The 15371-nt window shown below is 37.2% G+C and overlaps 1 protein-coding gene across 2 annotated transcripts in view; it reads left to right on the top strand.

Annotated features, from left to right (window-relative positions):
• LMBRD2 (LMBR1 domain containing 2) overlaps window positions 1-11004 on the top strand; it is a 36043-nt gene extending 25039 nt beyond the window's left edge. For both annotated transcript variants that reach the window (XM_072416593.1, XM_072416594.1), the window contains 2 exons: window positions 717-843; window positions 3638-11004. In XM_072416593.1, the coding sequence (XP_072272694.1) occupies window positions 717-843; window positions 3638-3704 (194 nt within the window). In that variant the 3' untranslated portion in view covers window positions 3705-11004. The remainder of the gene's footprint in view (window positions 1-716; window positions 844-3637) is intronic.
• Window positions 11005-15371: the final 4367 nt, after the last annotated feature.

Below are 15371 nucleotides of genomic sequence, written 5' to 3'. Positions count from 1 at the left end.
TTTGATGTGGATGCTTTATTAGTTAGCTTGTTTCTTTCCTATTTTCAGTATTTTTCACTTTATTTTCATCTAGTCATCTGCCAGTAACACACCCCCTCTTCTACAGTGACAATGCAATGTACTGTATATATAGAGGACTCTCTATAGAGTCTCTTCATATATAAAGATAAGTATGTGTACACATGCTCCAAAATGTAGTTAAACAGGGATCAAGTATTATTATTATTATTATTATTATTATTATTAATAATATTAATAAACAGGATTTATATAGCACCAACATATTACACAGTGCTGTACAATAAATAGGGGTTGCAAATGGCAGGCGAATATAGACAGTGACACAGGAGAAGAGGACCCTGCCCCAATCACAAGATCTTTACATTTCCACAATCAACAAAACAGCCAAACTTGAACAGACTTTTGTTTTAGATTCTTCACTTTATTCTGATCACTTTTGGTCAATCAAATTCAGAAATAAAGTATCATTGTATTTTAATTCAGTTAAATGATCAGCTGGGCTGTTTATTCAAACAGTCAAATCAGCCCATGTATGGCCAGCTCTGGGGTAAAAAAAAAAAAACCCTTCCAGCTGTTTTATTAGCAACTTTGTCACCTGGTTTCAGTATGCTTCTGCACAGGGAATATATGTGGTTCCTCTTCTAATTAAACTTTGCACTTTCAATAATTTTATCCATTAACAATTTGTTTCCCAGCATCAAAGTACTCAAGGCAGAATAACCGAACAGAGAGGGATCGAATTGAACTCCTGCAGGATGCAGAACCTTTGGATTTTAATTCCGACACTTTTACAGATGATCCGCTGGACTCTGAATCTGGAAGGTAAGCTGTAGAGAGTTCTGTGTGAAAACTGCTGAAACTGTGGACTGTGTATTATGGTTTGGATAACAAACAACCATGCTGTGCTCATGCTCAGACTAGAGGCTACAAAGTGGCATGGGGAGGTGCAGCATCAAAACAAAAAGGGGAAATGGCCAAATTGGAAAATTCTAATTTGTAATACCCTAGGTTGAATTGCATTGTTAGCTCTGTCACAGTACTTTAATTACCTACAACAAACTTCAATGATGTAATGTATGTGGATGTTCCTACATAGAACTGAACTTCATTTCCAAGCCACCAATTTAGATCAAAAGCTGCTTTGAAGGTTTTAAAGTAAACATGACAGTTAAGAAGCATGTAGGCGAGGGGCGCATGTTCACAGCGGACCTGTATGGACGTACAGTGATCCGACCCTGTGTATCTTGGGCACACTGACCGCCTTTCTATGTGGATTCCGGGAGCTACAACTGGGATACTCACCTCTCCTCATTCCTGACTGGCTCTGGACTCCTATGTGACTATGGGTCCGGCAGGCAATTTCTGGAAAAAAGCGTAGCAGACACTTAATAAATATTGCACCCTGCAATCTAAGATGGCCCCGGGGACTTCCGGTGCAGATGATTCGGCCAGGGATCCTTTGCATGACTCGCCCCTATCTGACAGCAGCCTGCAGCAGTTTCCTTCTGATCTCTCTCCTACAGATCCTGGGCCAGGTGAGCGATGGCTTCACAAAATAAGAAATCATGAGAGATGAAATCTCTTTGGCAAGTAAGAAACATTCTTCTGCCTTAGTGAAGGAAATTTAGGAGCTGGGTGGCCGCATTGCGGTTTTGGAAGATCGTTTAGATGATGTGAACACGGTTTTGGAGGGGCATAAAAAGGATTTGGATACTGTACAATTAGAATTGCAAACTTTGCAGGATCAGTTGGAAGATGCTGAGAATTGAGCCAGAAGAGATAAATTGAGGATCAGGGGTTATTCCTGAGAGTATTGTGGATCTTCAAGGATTTGTTTTTGCATTGCTTATCGGTTTGTTACCTGAAGTACCTTCTGACCATCTTGAAATGGACAGGGTCCATACGGCCTTATCTCGTAAACCTATAGATGGTCCTCCTCGGGATGTTGTTATAAAGTTCCATTACCACCATACTAAGGAACTGATTTGCAGGCATCTCGTGCCCAGGACACTTGTTTTTCAGGATTTTTCCTACCAGATTTTTGTGGACCTATCCTAGTCCACTATCCAAAAATGCAGAGTTTTAAAACCCTATCTGAGGATCCTTTAGGATAATATTGTGCGGTACAGATGAGGTTTTCCATTTAAACAGTTTTTCACTTACCACAACCAGTCTTACTCTGTGGTTACTGCAGCGGAGTTACAAAAATGTCTTATGAACTTATCCCTATATTCTGTGGCTGGTGTATCCCAAACATCTCATGGGTCATAGGGGATGTCTACGCATGCAGTTTCTTTGGATGTCTCTATAGAAATGGCTCGCTTTAAGGCTTTGGGACGTCTCCAATCACAATCCTTCCGCAGGACGGCTGATGGTTGACTTTGGTCTGATTTTTTTCTTTCCTGTTTTTCATATTCTGTTTTCTTAGGTCCTGTTTTTGTATGGGAATTACTATTTTTGTGGTAAGGGTCCTAGATGGTGTTGAAACTCCTAAATCTAAATGTACAAGGCATGAACTCCCCTCATAAAAGATCTACTATATTTCAGTATTTAAAATCTCATAAGAATAATATTGCATGCCTGCAGGAGACTCGCATTTCTGCTTCTTCACCATTTATATATTTACATGCTAGTCACTCCCAATTTTATCAAGCTAATGCCCCAGTTAAGAAATGTGTTTTATTAATTGTCATACATAAAATGACGCGTTTTATTTGTCACAAACAAATTTCTGACCCACAAGGGTGTTATTTACTATTGGTGGGTTCTATTCTTGATATTATGGTTACAATCTGTACCTATTATCCCCCTAATACTAAACAACTGCCTTTTTTCTCTCATCTGTTTGCTAAATTAAAAGAACATGTGCAAGGTACTGTCGTCCTGTGTGGTGACTCAAATATGGTTTTGAACCCCAAACTGGACAAATCTAAACCTGATGGATCTTTTTTCTCAGCAGGTTCTGTCCAGTTTCAGTTCTCTGGTAAATAATTTGGGTGTAACAGATGTGTGGCAGGAATGCCATCCTTTAGCGAAAGATTTCACTTTTTTTCTCACCCTAATAATTCTCACGGATAGATTATATATTTATCTCCAAACAGTTGTTAACACAAGTTACCGACTCACGTATTTCGACGGTAGCTTGGACTGACCATGATCCAGTTCTTTTAACATGCAACTCATTTTTTCCTAAACAAACTTCTAATAATTGGTGTTTGAATGATTCTTTATTATCCTACTCTCCAGTTATGGCTGATTTATTAGTTTAGACTACTGAATATTTTCGGACAAATACTGGTACCGTTTCCTCAGTTCCAGTGTCTCCCGGGAGGCAGTCAATTTAGTTTCTGTTCCAACGGACTTCTGATGGTTGTTCTGATGATCTTGAGGTTAGTTGCAAAATCTAAAAAGCAGAAGAAAAAGAAGCTGACAGCATACAATTTCCTAAAGTTAAGCAAAACTCTAGACCTGACCCTCTAAACTTTATTTTCACTGCCTAAAATTTGACCATGACCATGATTAGGTCATTCGGCTGTAAAAAATTTTTTTCTTAAGTTCTTCGTTCATATTTGCTTTGCACATTTTAATTGTACAATCATCATTTTGTGTTTTCTAGATATCAACCGGCTGGACGCTATTTATCAATGTCTAAATCAAATAGCAGAATATTTGATGACGTATAATCCCGAGCCCAGGCTTGAGATCACACAAGCAAATGCTTCTAGCCCTGCGGACTTCTTCATCTTGAGCACGTTCATCCAGATTTTTGTCATGGTATTAAACACTGGAGAGGCATTTGCCATATTGTACTCATGTATTTATTAACTATGAAGGACTATAATATTGTATATAAAGAGGTATGCACACTTATGACTTCATATACAGTTTAGCTTGTACATCTTATCTGCACAGCATAAGCAGATATTTGATTTGTAATTGGACAAAATCCAAATGAATTATCATTATTTTAGCTGCTGATGCACAAATTAGGTACAGCTGCTTATTTTATTTCTATTTTCCTTTTTACCTAAGTACAACACCACCTAATACAGATCTTTAATTATTGTTGGTGCTGGGTATAGAAGACTTTTTAAATTTGCATATTGTATTTACATATGATCGGCTTTATATACAGAGAAATGTATTATTTGGTTATGTTTTTTTGTAACTAAACCGCACTGGAATCAGAAACTATGTAACAGCTTTTAGTGTTCTTCATTGAAGGGCAGCTACACACAAGCAGCTATTTCATGGACCATGAGCTGATTTCATACGCTGTAATTTTGGAAGGTAACAATTTACTTAGGATGGAAGAGCAAGTGCTTGACTTGTCCACCTAAGTAATATCTCTCTACTGCCATCCATTATGATCTCTGCAGAGTCTTTTTAGCCAATCTAACTTTGGGTTACTGAGACATTCTCTATTCCTAACCTGCTTGTATAAAGCAAATCTGTACCTTCAAATGGTCTTTAAATGGCTCATTTAGCATTCTGTTAGCTGACCTGCAGTTCTCCATACAAATGACTTGAATGGAGACATATCATTACAAGATATCCGAAACTGCACAATAAATAGTGACATATTGCATGCTTTGTTAATATCGTCTGATGTAAATGAGCCTCAAACTGTTTTCGAGTAGAATCCAAGTAGAAAAAAAAAATATTTTCTGTCTGCATGCTGCAGAGAAGGCCTATGCTATGTGTGGAAGCAGTCTTACTGCAGAGATCTTGTATCCCCCCCTCTTGAGTCAGAAATAGAGCTTTCCAATTGGCAGGGAGAGATTGCAAAGCTTTAGGTCTGATTCACCAGGTAGGGTGTCCATCCTCTGCAGAGAGATCACTGCTTACATGCAGTGTGCAAGAGTTTTCTTTGCTATCAGAGTACAAGCTTTTCTACTCAGGATGTGGCTCCTTTTTTATAAAAAAAAAGACTTGAAAACAATTTTGCTTTTATGTATCTGGAATATATTTAAATAATTTGATCTGAAAACCTCCAAAATTGCAACAAGCTTGATATTTTAGGTTATATAAGTAGTCTGTTTGTGTCTCTGACACAGAGGTTTTACTAGAACACAAATAGGGACAATTTATAAAGCAGTGACCCTGAATTTATATTAATCTTTGTTTTTATATTGTGCCAACATATTACACAGCTCTGAACATTAAATAGGAGTTGCAGATGACAAACCTGCATAGTAGACTATTACAAACTGGCACAGGAGGAGGAGAGAACTCTTGCCCAATAGAGCTTACAATCTAAGTTTAGGGGATTGCACCAAACCTTTGCACGTGACTTTTCCAAGTGTATGTGTTTGATTTTTCACCAAACATTTACTGGTGGTGAAACAATTTAAATTCACTGCTTTAATAATATGCTTCAAAGCATCTTATGCATTGCAAATTCTCCGCAGAGGATTCTGGTGTCAGAGGTAGTAGTATATGTGTTGAGGGCAGTCGTTTGTTCTATAGTTATAGTACAAGATGTATTTTTTTCTTTGCAAAATATTGTGCCTTCGTGTGTAAGCATCCTATCACACACAGGTGATTTTCAAAATCATGATTTATTTAAAAAGATACTGTAGAAAAAAATGAAGGTTTTATATATTTCTGCTTTTCAGTACAAGTTTATTGTAGTTCATCTACAGATGGATTTAGCTGTTTACATTGATGTGTTAAAATTCTATGTTATTGTGTTTCAGCTTGTATGTTAGAAAATGTTTTTATTTTTTTTTGTGTGCGCTGTAATTTTTTGTTTTCTAATGACTCTGGTGGTGTAGGGAGTTGAGGAAGGAACCACAGTGAGCTTCAGGGGACTCATGCAGTCAACATTTCTGGAAGTTTGACCCAATCATAGGCAGGCTCCCTAAAAAACAAATGTGGTGGATCATCGACAGGTAATTACAGGTCAGGACAGCTGAAAGGGGTGGATAGCGGTTATATTACTAAGTTCATAAAAGAAAATTTATACTATAAAGCAGATACTCACCATACTTTGTATGCAAGCTTCCTTGACACTGCTGATATCTGTGCTCAAGGTTTCTGCATCTTTTGCCACTTTGAGTGACCAACACATGTCTGCTTTTCCTGTACACAGGAGTTCATTTATCCCAAAACTAAAGCATGTTGGGCTAGTACTGAGCTGCACATACATCTTTTAGTGTAATGTTGTAATGTTTCCTCATGGCTTGTTGCCAGGATTTGCAGAGCATGCTGATTTCTGAGATACCTACATATGTGGAGGGCAGTCAGTTTTGCACCTTTGTTCTTTGATATAAAACATATTCTTTTTCTGGTAATATATTGTGCCTTCTATGCATCATATTACACAAAGGACATTTTCTATATTTTAGTTTATTTAAGTTTGCTTTAGGACAAGGATAAAGGTTCTATTTAAAAGGCTTACTGCTTTATTTGTTGTTACAGGTAACAATCTGTTTTATTCTACTTTTTTTACTAACAGTACTTGACCAAGTATGATAAATATTGCATCAGCCAAACAGGAAGCCTTGTTCAATTCATAGCTGTAATGTACAAGAGTTGTGACTACAAGGTACAGTGCTTTCATATATATCTATGGTCCTGCAGGATAATTGTGTCATCAATGTTCATAAAGTTCTTTACAGGAAACCTTACAACCAAACATTTCCAGACTATCCAAGTGCCCCCCCCCACATTGAGGTGCCTTATGAATGTCATTTGTACCCCATACTTTCTGTTCTAATGGCACATATCAGACTTCATTCTCTTATATGTAGGGAATACAACTCTCTTGTCTTTTGTCATTGTTTATAAACGTAGAACATAAAACCATAATGATTGATAATAAGTAATGTTAGCAGTATGTTGGACAATTACAATTAAAACATTCAAGGCAAGAGGACCTCAGTGCATGTTTGTCCAGCAGAGCAATGATGATGCCCAAAAGACATTAAAAAGCATATAATGATCTAAATGTTTGGAAGGGTTTAGCGTTTGCTTTGTGTGGCATTATATTGAAAATGAATATAGGCAGCTGCATTCATTTCATGTTGCTACTCCAATTATTCTGAATGCTTCCTGCAAGCAGCCCCCTGCTCTTCCCACAGTACTGAAAATACATCTGAGTGCCCATGTGTACAGTCTTAGGATACAAATACCCAAGTATAGCCATATTTTCAAACCTAATTTATCTGCCCATTTATAGTCTCCAGCAAAGGACAGCTGAATGGATTGGGAGTGGTTGGACCAGTTTGACTATGTAGGAGAACAATTCCAGAGGTTCTCCATTAGGGCTGGTATACATGGGTAGATTTTCTTTCAACCAATCTGCTTTTTTGCACCTAGTTTGCAAAGCATTCACACATTTTGATACATCTTGAACATTAATATTAGCTCCAATTTTACTTTATACTTTTGTGTATTTTTGCACAGCAGTTGGCACTATTGGCTAGTATGTCAGCCACTAGGTGCACATCTGATATATACTATGGGTACCAGTCACAAAACTTTCACTCACCAGCCATGTAGTAAAAAAGGCAAGGCCCTTTGACATGCTGTTTTTGTTCCTTTGTTGCAATGCCAACACATAACATAAAATAGGAGGATGACATAAATCACACAATCAACTTTTTGGGACTTCTGACCAATCTATAACTGATTGGTAAGCTAACAAGATTGGTTGGTTAAGTGAGAAATTTGCTCATGTGTACCTACCCTAACAGTGAAGAGGCAAGCTACACTATGTATAATTTTCCCATCATGATCTGTACAGTGGATTTTATAATGAAGAGAAAAAATAATTTTCAGTTTTTTCGGTGTCTGATTAGCACATGCGCATGGTGACCTTCATTTAATGCTACTGTGCACTCTGCTTCTTTGCAACAATCACAATCTTTATGGTTAGGAAGATGTGTCTTCATTTTGGGCATCCAGATATTTACAGACTCTTGATAATGGGCTCTATTTATAAATTATTCCCCAGTTAATTCGCTCATGATATTCGTTTATTTCCTATTGTGACATCTGTGCACTTTCGATTATTTGCCACTAGGTGGCAGAAGAGTAATTGTTTTAATAGGAACTGAATGGAGACCTGCAGACAGCCCAATATGTTATGTTAACTTTTGTGTTAAAACTCCTTTTCCTAACCCCTATCAAATCTGTATCTATTGTAAGAAATATGTATTTAGATTAATATGCACACTATCATTCCCTTGTTTCTGATTCCCCCCTCTTCCTTAACACATAAAGCATGCTAAAATAACTTTAATAATCTTGCAGATATGCTGGAAATCCCCTGGAACCTCATTCTTTCATATACAACAGCAGAATTTATGCAGGTTTGCATTTTTGGACACTCTTTAGTTAAACATTCATATGGTTCCCATGGAGACTTTTTGCTTTTTTTTTTTTTTCCTATAGCAGAACAATAGAGTTCAGGTAAAACCAAAAGAACATACCTTCAATAAAAAAGTTGTAACATGTTAGAATGTTGGGCATGTTTACTATAAAGAATGATTCATACGTAAAAAATAATTATAGTATTAAAAAAATTGGAGAACAAAAAGATATTATCACTTCTTTTGTTCTTCTCTATTAGAAAAATGATCACTACTTCAACAACACCATGTTTAGAAAAGTAGGTGTATGATTTTGTGTTGTTTTTGACCTTGTGTTGTGTTAAAAATTTGGAAGCTCCATTCAGTTGTGTGAATGGAGTAACTGCTCCACACTTGTGTCAGAGTTTTTGAAATGGAGAGCAGCACAACACACCGTTGTGGATCTGTGTGTTTTTTTTCCCTTAAACTAGCGAACTTCTGTGTTCATAATAATTGCCACATTTTAAAGCGGAACTAAACCGAAAAATAAAAAAAGTCACAATTACTTTAATCCAGCAGATTCCTCGACTGCTTTCCTCAATTGGGTAATACGTCATCGTGGGTCCTACCGTCTTCTTTCCTCCTTCTTCGTACGCCACAGTGCACGATTGGGTGACATAGATGAGGAAAAAGAAAATGCCAATTTCACTGCTCAAACATGAGATTGGCATTTTTCCCCCCATTAAAGAAAATGCTCCTTCTGCGCATACACAGAAGAAACAGCCAGGATCCTCCTGGGATACCTACATCACTCTGCGCACCCATTCTGTCTTGATTGCTACGGCAAACAAGACTGAAAGGGGAGGTGCTTCAAAAAAGGAGAGGTGCTTAAAAAAAAAAAAAAAAGGGTTTTGCATTTAAAACAAAAAAAAAAAGTAATTACTACTTTAAATGAAAGGTTTGTCCACACTTTTATGTTAAGTAAACATTTTGAGTTTAGGGCCGCTTTAAATATGGCAAATGCTTGTTTTATAACTAGAGCAGACAGTAAAAAGGGGGTTATTTGTGTATACCCAACACCATGTTTCTCCTAATAACCTCTCTGCCCCTTTTTTAAAAGGGTCCCTATGATAAAATTACTTTAGTATTTTTGTTCTTAGGAAAATAACTTTATGAGGGTTTTCACAAAGCACATGTAAATAAACCTTGTACATAGATGCAATGTCCCTGTCTATATTGTAATTTGTTTTGGAAATAGTTGTGTAAGTCTTCTGTTTTACTCTGTTCTGTGTATGTTATTTATAGACGAGCGCCAGATTCTTGCTGCACTGTAATTGCATCCCACATATATTGGCTCTTTGATCACTTTATTCTGAAAGAAGAATAATGCAGCTTTATAACTCCTGTTGGTAATACCAATCACCCCTTGTCCAGTCTTTTATTTGTGAGTACATGATCCCATTTGTCTATATGTTACAATATCTACATGACATGCAATGAACAAAGAATAGTGAAGTTAATCTTGCAGGTTCTCGAGATGTCATAGAAGCCAATTGGTGTTCTAGCATCTAACCAGAACTGTTGATAATTTGGCCTTCTGAACAGCTGTGTCCACACTTATGCCTTGCGGTAATATTTGTTAAGAAGTTGCTCTAAAATTAATATTAGCACTGTGTAGGTGCCAAGGTACACATCCCATAAAATAGTGCAGCACTGCTATGGACAGAAAAGGAGCTCTAAAAATTCCATAAAGCCAGCAGTTGATTGAATGAGCCTCTAATTTGATGCCTTGCCCCTGCAAGGTCACTGGCTGTCAGCCAAGTCAATGGCCCACTCAGACCATCAACTTGGCTGGCCGAGGGGCTGCAGCTTTAGAACTAGTGTCAAATGAAAAAAGCAGAATGGTTTGATGTGCCTTTAGTTTGCATATTATACCAGCCTGAGATTCTTCTAATATCACTAAAAGTTTCACTACAGTGAAACCAATTCACTACATTGTAATTGCTTTTAAATTCCTATTCATCCATGTAGGAAGAGATTCACAAGATGGGTACACAAGCCCTTAAACAAACTCCAATTTGATGCAGCGCCCGTGTGCTGTCACTGACCCTTGGCCACAGAGGCCAGGAGCTAGAGCTGTGAAATAATGGCTCAAAAACATTAGGACAAAATTACTCCAAATCGTCTGACAATGTTCCAGGGGCTCTTTGACTCATTAATCTACCGAGCAGGGTGCCAGTTACAGCTAGTAGTAGACACTTTTAAGTTGTATTTATTATCTGTTCTCTTGTTAAATAGGACATTGGATCTTTTGTAGGTTGTATATATTGCTAAAGTAAATAATAAAACTTTATATTGCATATCGACGTTTGTTCACCATTGTGGCCAAATGAAGTGATTGCACAAAGCTTCAATGGGGTCCTTTCTGGAGACACAGGGGACAAGATATTGTTTTACCGGTCTTGCTGTCTAATGTATGATTTATTAAATAGAAGATAACCTACAACTTTTTCTTTGCCTTAATATTCATTCTAGATTTAGGAATCCTGGGTTTTTTAATGTTTTTTTTTTTTCTTTTAACTGTTAAGTTATTTTAGTAATGTGTTTGCTACCATTCCTTTGTTCTGATTATCCAATTTGTCATGTAAAACAACCTGCATGGAATAAAATGCTGTAAATACTTTTACACCTTTTGTCTTGCTTGTTTGATTTTGCTTAAATATGTCTTGAATGTGAGTATAGGTAATCTGAGAGATAACATTGTGGGCTGATTTGTCATCTATGCATGTAGAATGCTCAGTGCCTGAGGACCCCTGGTATTGGTATAATTTGTCCCAACACTTGTCACTGTCACTTTTTCTGGAAGCCATTTTAGTGTGGATTGTATGATTGTACTACATACATTGAATATGGTGTTTTTGGTGGTCCATTAATTACAATTCAGAAGAAGATTTGGCAGAGTAGGCCAATGAAAACCCAAATTATGGTGTGTGTGATAAAACAAAAAATAAAAACATTTGATCAAGTACAATACAGTACAACCCCAATTATTTTACAATTGGGATTAAAAATCCCTGACTTAGGCTATGTACACACGGGCAATATTCGTCATTGTAAAGGTTCTTTCACAAACCTTTCCAACGACAAAAGACGCAACAATGCATTAATGAATTCTGTACATACAGAGCCGTTCTGCTCTATGGAGAGGGGAGGGGGAGAACGACAGAGCAGCTCCTTCACTTGTATTATGTTAGTTCGTGGATCCACCAAGACGGATCCATGAACGACAAGCCGTGTACACACGCCAAATTCTCATCCGATATCAGCACTGAGGCGATGATCAGATGAGAATCATCTGATGTGTGTTTGTACGCCTTAGTGGTGAGTTGAAGAGAAAATACACCAGTCAGTCATTGATTAAAAAGAAAAAAAAAGCCTTTATTCTGTGGTTAGTTGAAAGAAATAATTGCTCAGTCCTCTTTGTTAGTTGTAATAGTTCCACATTGTTGAATGTCAGTGGGAGAAACAGTGTGCCATTTTATTATTATTATTAATAATATTATTGATAATAATAAACGGGATTTGTAAAGCCTTCTCTTCTTTTCTTCTTCTCCTCTTCTCTTTCCTTACAGTATATTTTATAAACCAGGCTTGGCACTACTCAGGGTTACCTAATCCTAACAGTCATATCCCCCCTATGGTACCCCCTTTACTTTTTAATTTATATAGCGCCAACATATTACGCAGCGCTAGACATTAAATAGGGGTTGAAAATGGCAGACAGAGGAGAGGACCCTGCCCAGAAAAGCTTACAATCCAGGAGGTGGTGGAAGTATCACACATTAGAAGGAGATATGGAATGGTGGGTCAGCAGTGAGGGTTTCAAAAAACAGAAAAGACAAGTAGGCCAGTTTAAAAAAAATGGGTTTTGAGTACTTGTTTAAATGAGAAGAAAGTAGGAGCAAGCCGAATAGGACAAGACCATTCCAGAGAGTCGGAGCAGCTCTAGAAAGGTCTTGGAGCCGGGCGTGTGACGAGGTTATGGGAAAAATCAAATGAAATGACTAAATAACACATTTTATTAGGTCATTGGAGGAGCGAACAGAGCAACTAGGGGGCTATTTTCCTACCTGGTCAGAAAGCTAAGTGACCCATCATTTGTACCATGGTGAGGATTAATTTTAGTGGCTAGTGACCTGGCCTCTTCATGTACCCATATGTGCCTTGGAAAACTGGTCAGCAGATTTTGAATCAGACAAGGGTTTCAAAGACCAGACTATCTGGTGCAAAAACCAGATAGGTAGCAAACCTACTTTAGAGGCTTTTCCACAAAAGTAAAAATTGCTTTAACCTTTTGCTTTCAATCTTTTTTGTACACTGCAGTGGAAGTTCAGTGCACCACATCATCTGTAACATAAAGAAAGATCTGGTTCCCCCAGCACAGACGTACAAAATTTACATTATCAGCAGCTGATCAGTGACCGAATAAGTAAGGACCTGAAACCAGAAGATGACAACAAAAAAAGCTTTAAGAGATTGGGTAAGCATTGTATAAGCAGGGCACACTAGGGTGTTAGTCAGCCATAATGGGCAGAGTTTAGTTTTTGTTTCCAAATTTCTGTTACAGATTTAGTTCCACTTGAATTGCTGTTTGTTTCTCTATGTACTGAGAGAGATTCTGACCTTTTTACTGTTTCTTTACAAAAAAATATTTTAGTATTGTTTCATCCCTACTTTTTTATTTTACCTTTATTTTATTTTTAGCAGTCACAAACAAAAGTCAGTGCAGTCTACCCTTCAAGAACACAGATTACCATAAATTCTAAATAGAAGTTTAAATCTATTCCAGCCAGGTATGTTGGTCATACTGTATGCTCTAAATATGGAGGTTAAAAATATAATTTCACAGCCTTCTTCCATAGGTCCAGACCCCCATTACACTGTTATGATTTTTTAAACAGTATTTATATAGTGCCATCATATAACACAGCGCTGTACATTAAATAGGGTTTGCACATGACACACAGATACAGACCATAACACAGAAAAGGAGAGGACCCTGCCCCGAAGACCTTACAATCTTGGAGATGGGGGAAGTAGCACACAATAGGAGGGGGGATATGGAATAGTGGGAAGTAGTGAGTGTTGTAGGAAACAGAAGACGATGGGTAGGTGAGGTTGAAGCGTTGGGTTTTGAGTGTTCTTTTAAAGTTGAAGAAAACCTAATAGGACAAGGAAGACCATTCCAGAGAGTGGGGGCAGCTCTAGGAAAGTCTTGAAACCGTGCGTGTGACGAGGTTAAGAGGGAGGAAGTCATTAGCAGGTCATTGGAAGATTGAAGAGAGCAGCTAGGGGGGTATTTTTCTATCAGGTCAGAAAGGTGAGTGGGACAAGAACTATGGAGGGATTTAAAAGCAAAGCACAGGAGCTTGGATTTAAATCTAAGGTGAAATAGAAATTCTCATAAATCTAAACATTTCATGGAAAGCATACAAATCCCTCCCATACAAGTGACATTCTCTGTGCAGCTAGAGCCTATATATCTAATTTATCCAATCATCCAATAATATATAGTGTATATCTATATGGCTTGTATTTAATGTGTCATCCACTGATCAAACTTCCTATCCAAACATTGTCAATAAAAACAAAAAAACAAAACAAAAACTTTTCTTTTTATTAGATTTCCTTTTTCATCAAATTGACTGATAGGCTATGTGCATTGCTTGCATGTATAGTTAGCTTTGTAAAGAGTTTTTTTTTTATTTCAATAAATTTTTATTTATTTTTGGGATAAATTAACAATTTGTAATACAGAACAATAATAAAAAAATAAAAATTAACATACTCAAGGGAAATGAAAAGTACACTTATCTTGTACATTACAAAAGAAAATAATCAGGCTATGAAAAAAATACTTACGGTATGTTAATTGCAACAAACCCTTCCACCTACATGGACATATAATTAACATCACTTTACAGTGTCAGATATTAACAGCCTAGTAAACAAAATAACAGGGAAGAACCAGGGACAGGGGGTAACTTAGAGGAGAAATTTTCCCAGTCCACACTTTTATACCACTTGAGTTACAAAACAGATTACCGAACACATTATATGGAAGACAAATTCGGTAGAGAATATACTCGCCATGGGTCCCATATCACAGAAAACTTTTCTTGTGTGTCATTTAACACACTAACGTTTTGTTTAGGAAAGTGTTATCAACATGTGAGAGTACTTTGTGGTATAGAATAATCTGCTTTTTCTAATTTTTTTGCTGTGGTTTGCTTAGCTGCCAGGAGAACTGGAGTACATAACTTGAATTGGGTTTCAGGTAAAAAAGAAGGTTTAAAATGCAGTAGGGCAACCCAAGGGTCCTGAGGTATATGTTTGCTGAATAAAGTCTGCAGTAGTCAAGAGGTTTTTTTTTTACTTACAAGAAAGGTTTGCCTGTTTTTGACTTCACCCTGTCACAATACAGAGCTGTCATGTGTCATAATTATGGCACTATTTCACTTTCCTCTCAATTATCTCTTTGTTCTCTGCTGATGTCATTTGTGACAGGGTATTTAAAGCTTCTGTATTTTTCCCCAACTTTTATGTCCTGATATTCGTCTGGGCATGAAATGTTTATCCTCTGAAGGTGATCTTCAGGCCCCTTTCAGACCTAAATTCATGCATTATACTGTGCATTTAAAATGGGCATTTTTACATTTTATGTAGGAGGGAGGATTCATTTCTTTTGAGCCCTCAATGTACCTCCATGCATTGAAAACATCACAAATGCATATTCAATAATGAGCATCAGTGAATAAAGGTGCCCATTGCTATGTGTGCTGTAACATGCATTTACTCGGGTGCAGGTGTTAATGTATCCTATTGTATTGCTCCATTGGGCCTGATTTATTAACACTCTCCAATGCTGGAGAGGATACACTTTCAGTGAAGCTGGATGATCCAGCAAACCTGGAATGGGTTTCTTGAAAGGTAATTTGCTTTTGCTAGCAAATGTTTTGAATTCTGGACCAGATCCATTCCAGGTTTTAATAA

This window comes from Pyxicephalus adspersus, chromosome 6 (genome assembly GCF_032062135.1).
Source record: "Pyxicephalus adspersus chromosome 6, UCB_Pads_2.0, whole genome shotgun sequence".
NCBI lineage: Eukaryota > Metazoa > Chordata > Amphibia > Anura > Pyxicephalidae > Pyxicephalus > Pyxicephalus adspersus.
This window is presented reverse-complemented; position numbering and strand designations above follow the sequence as displayed.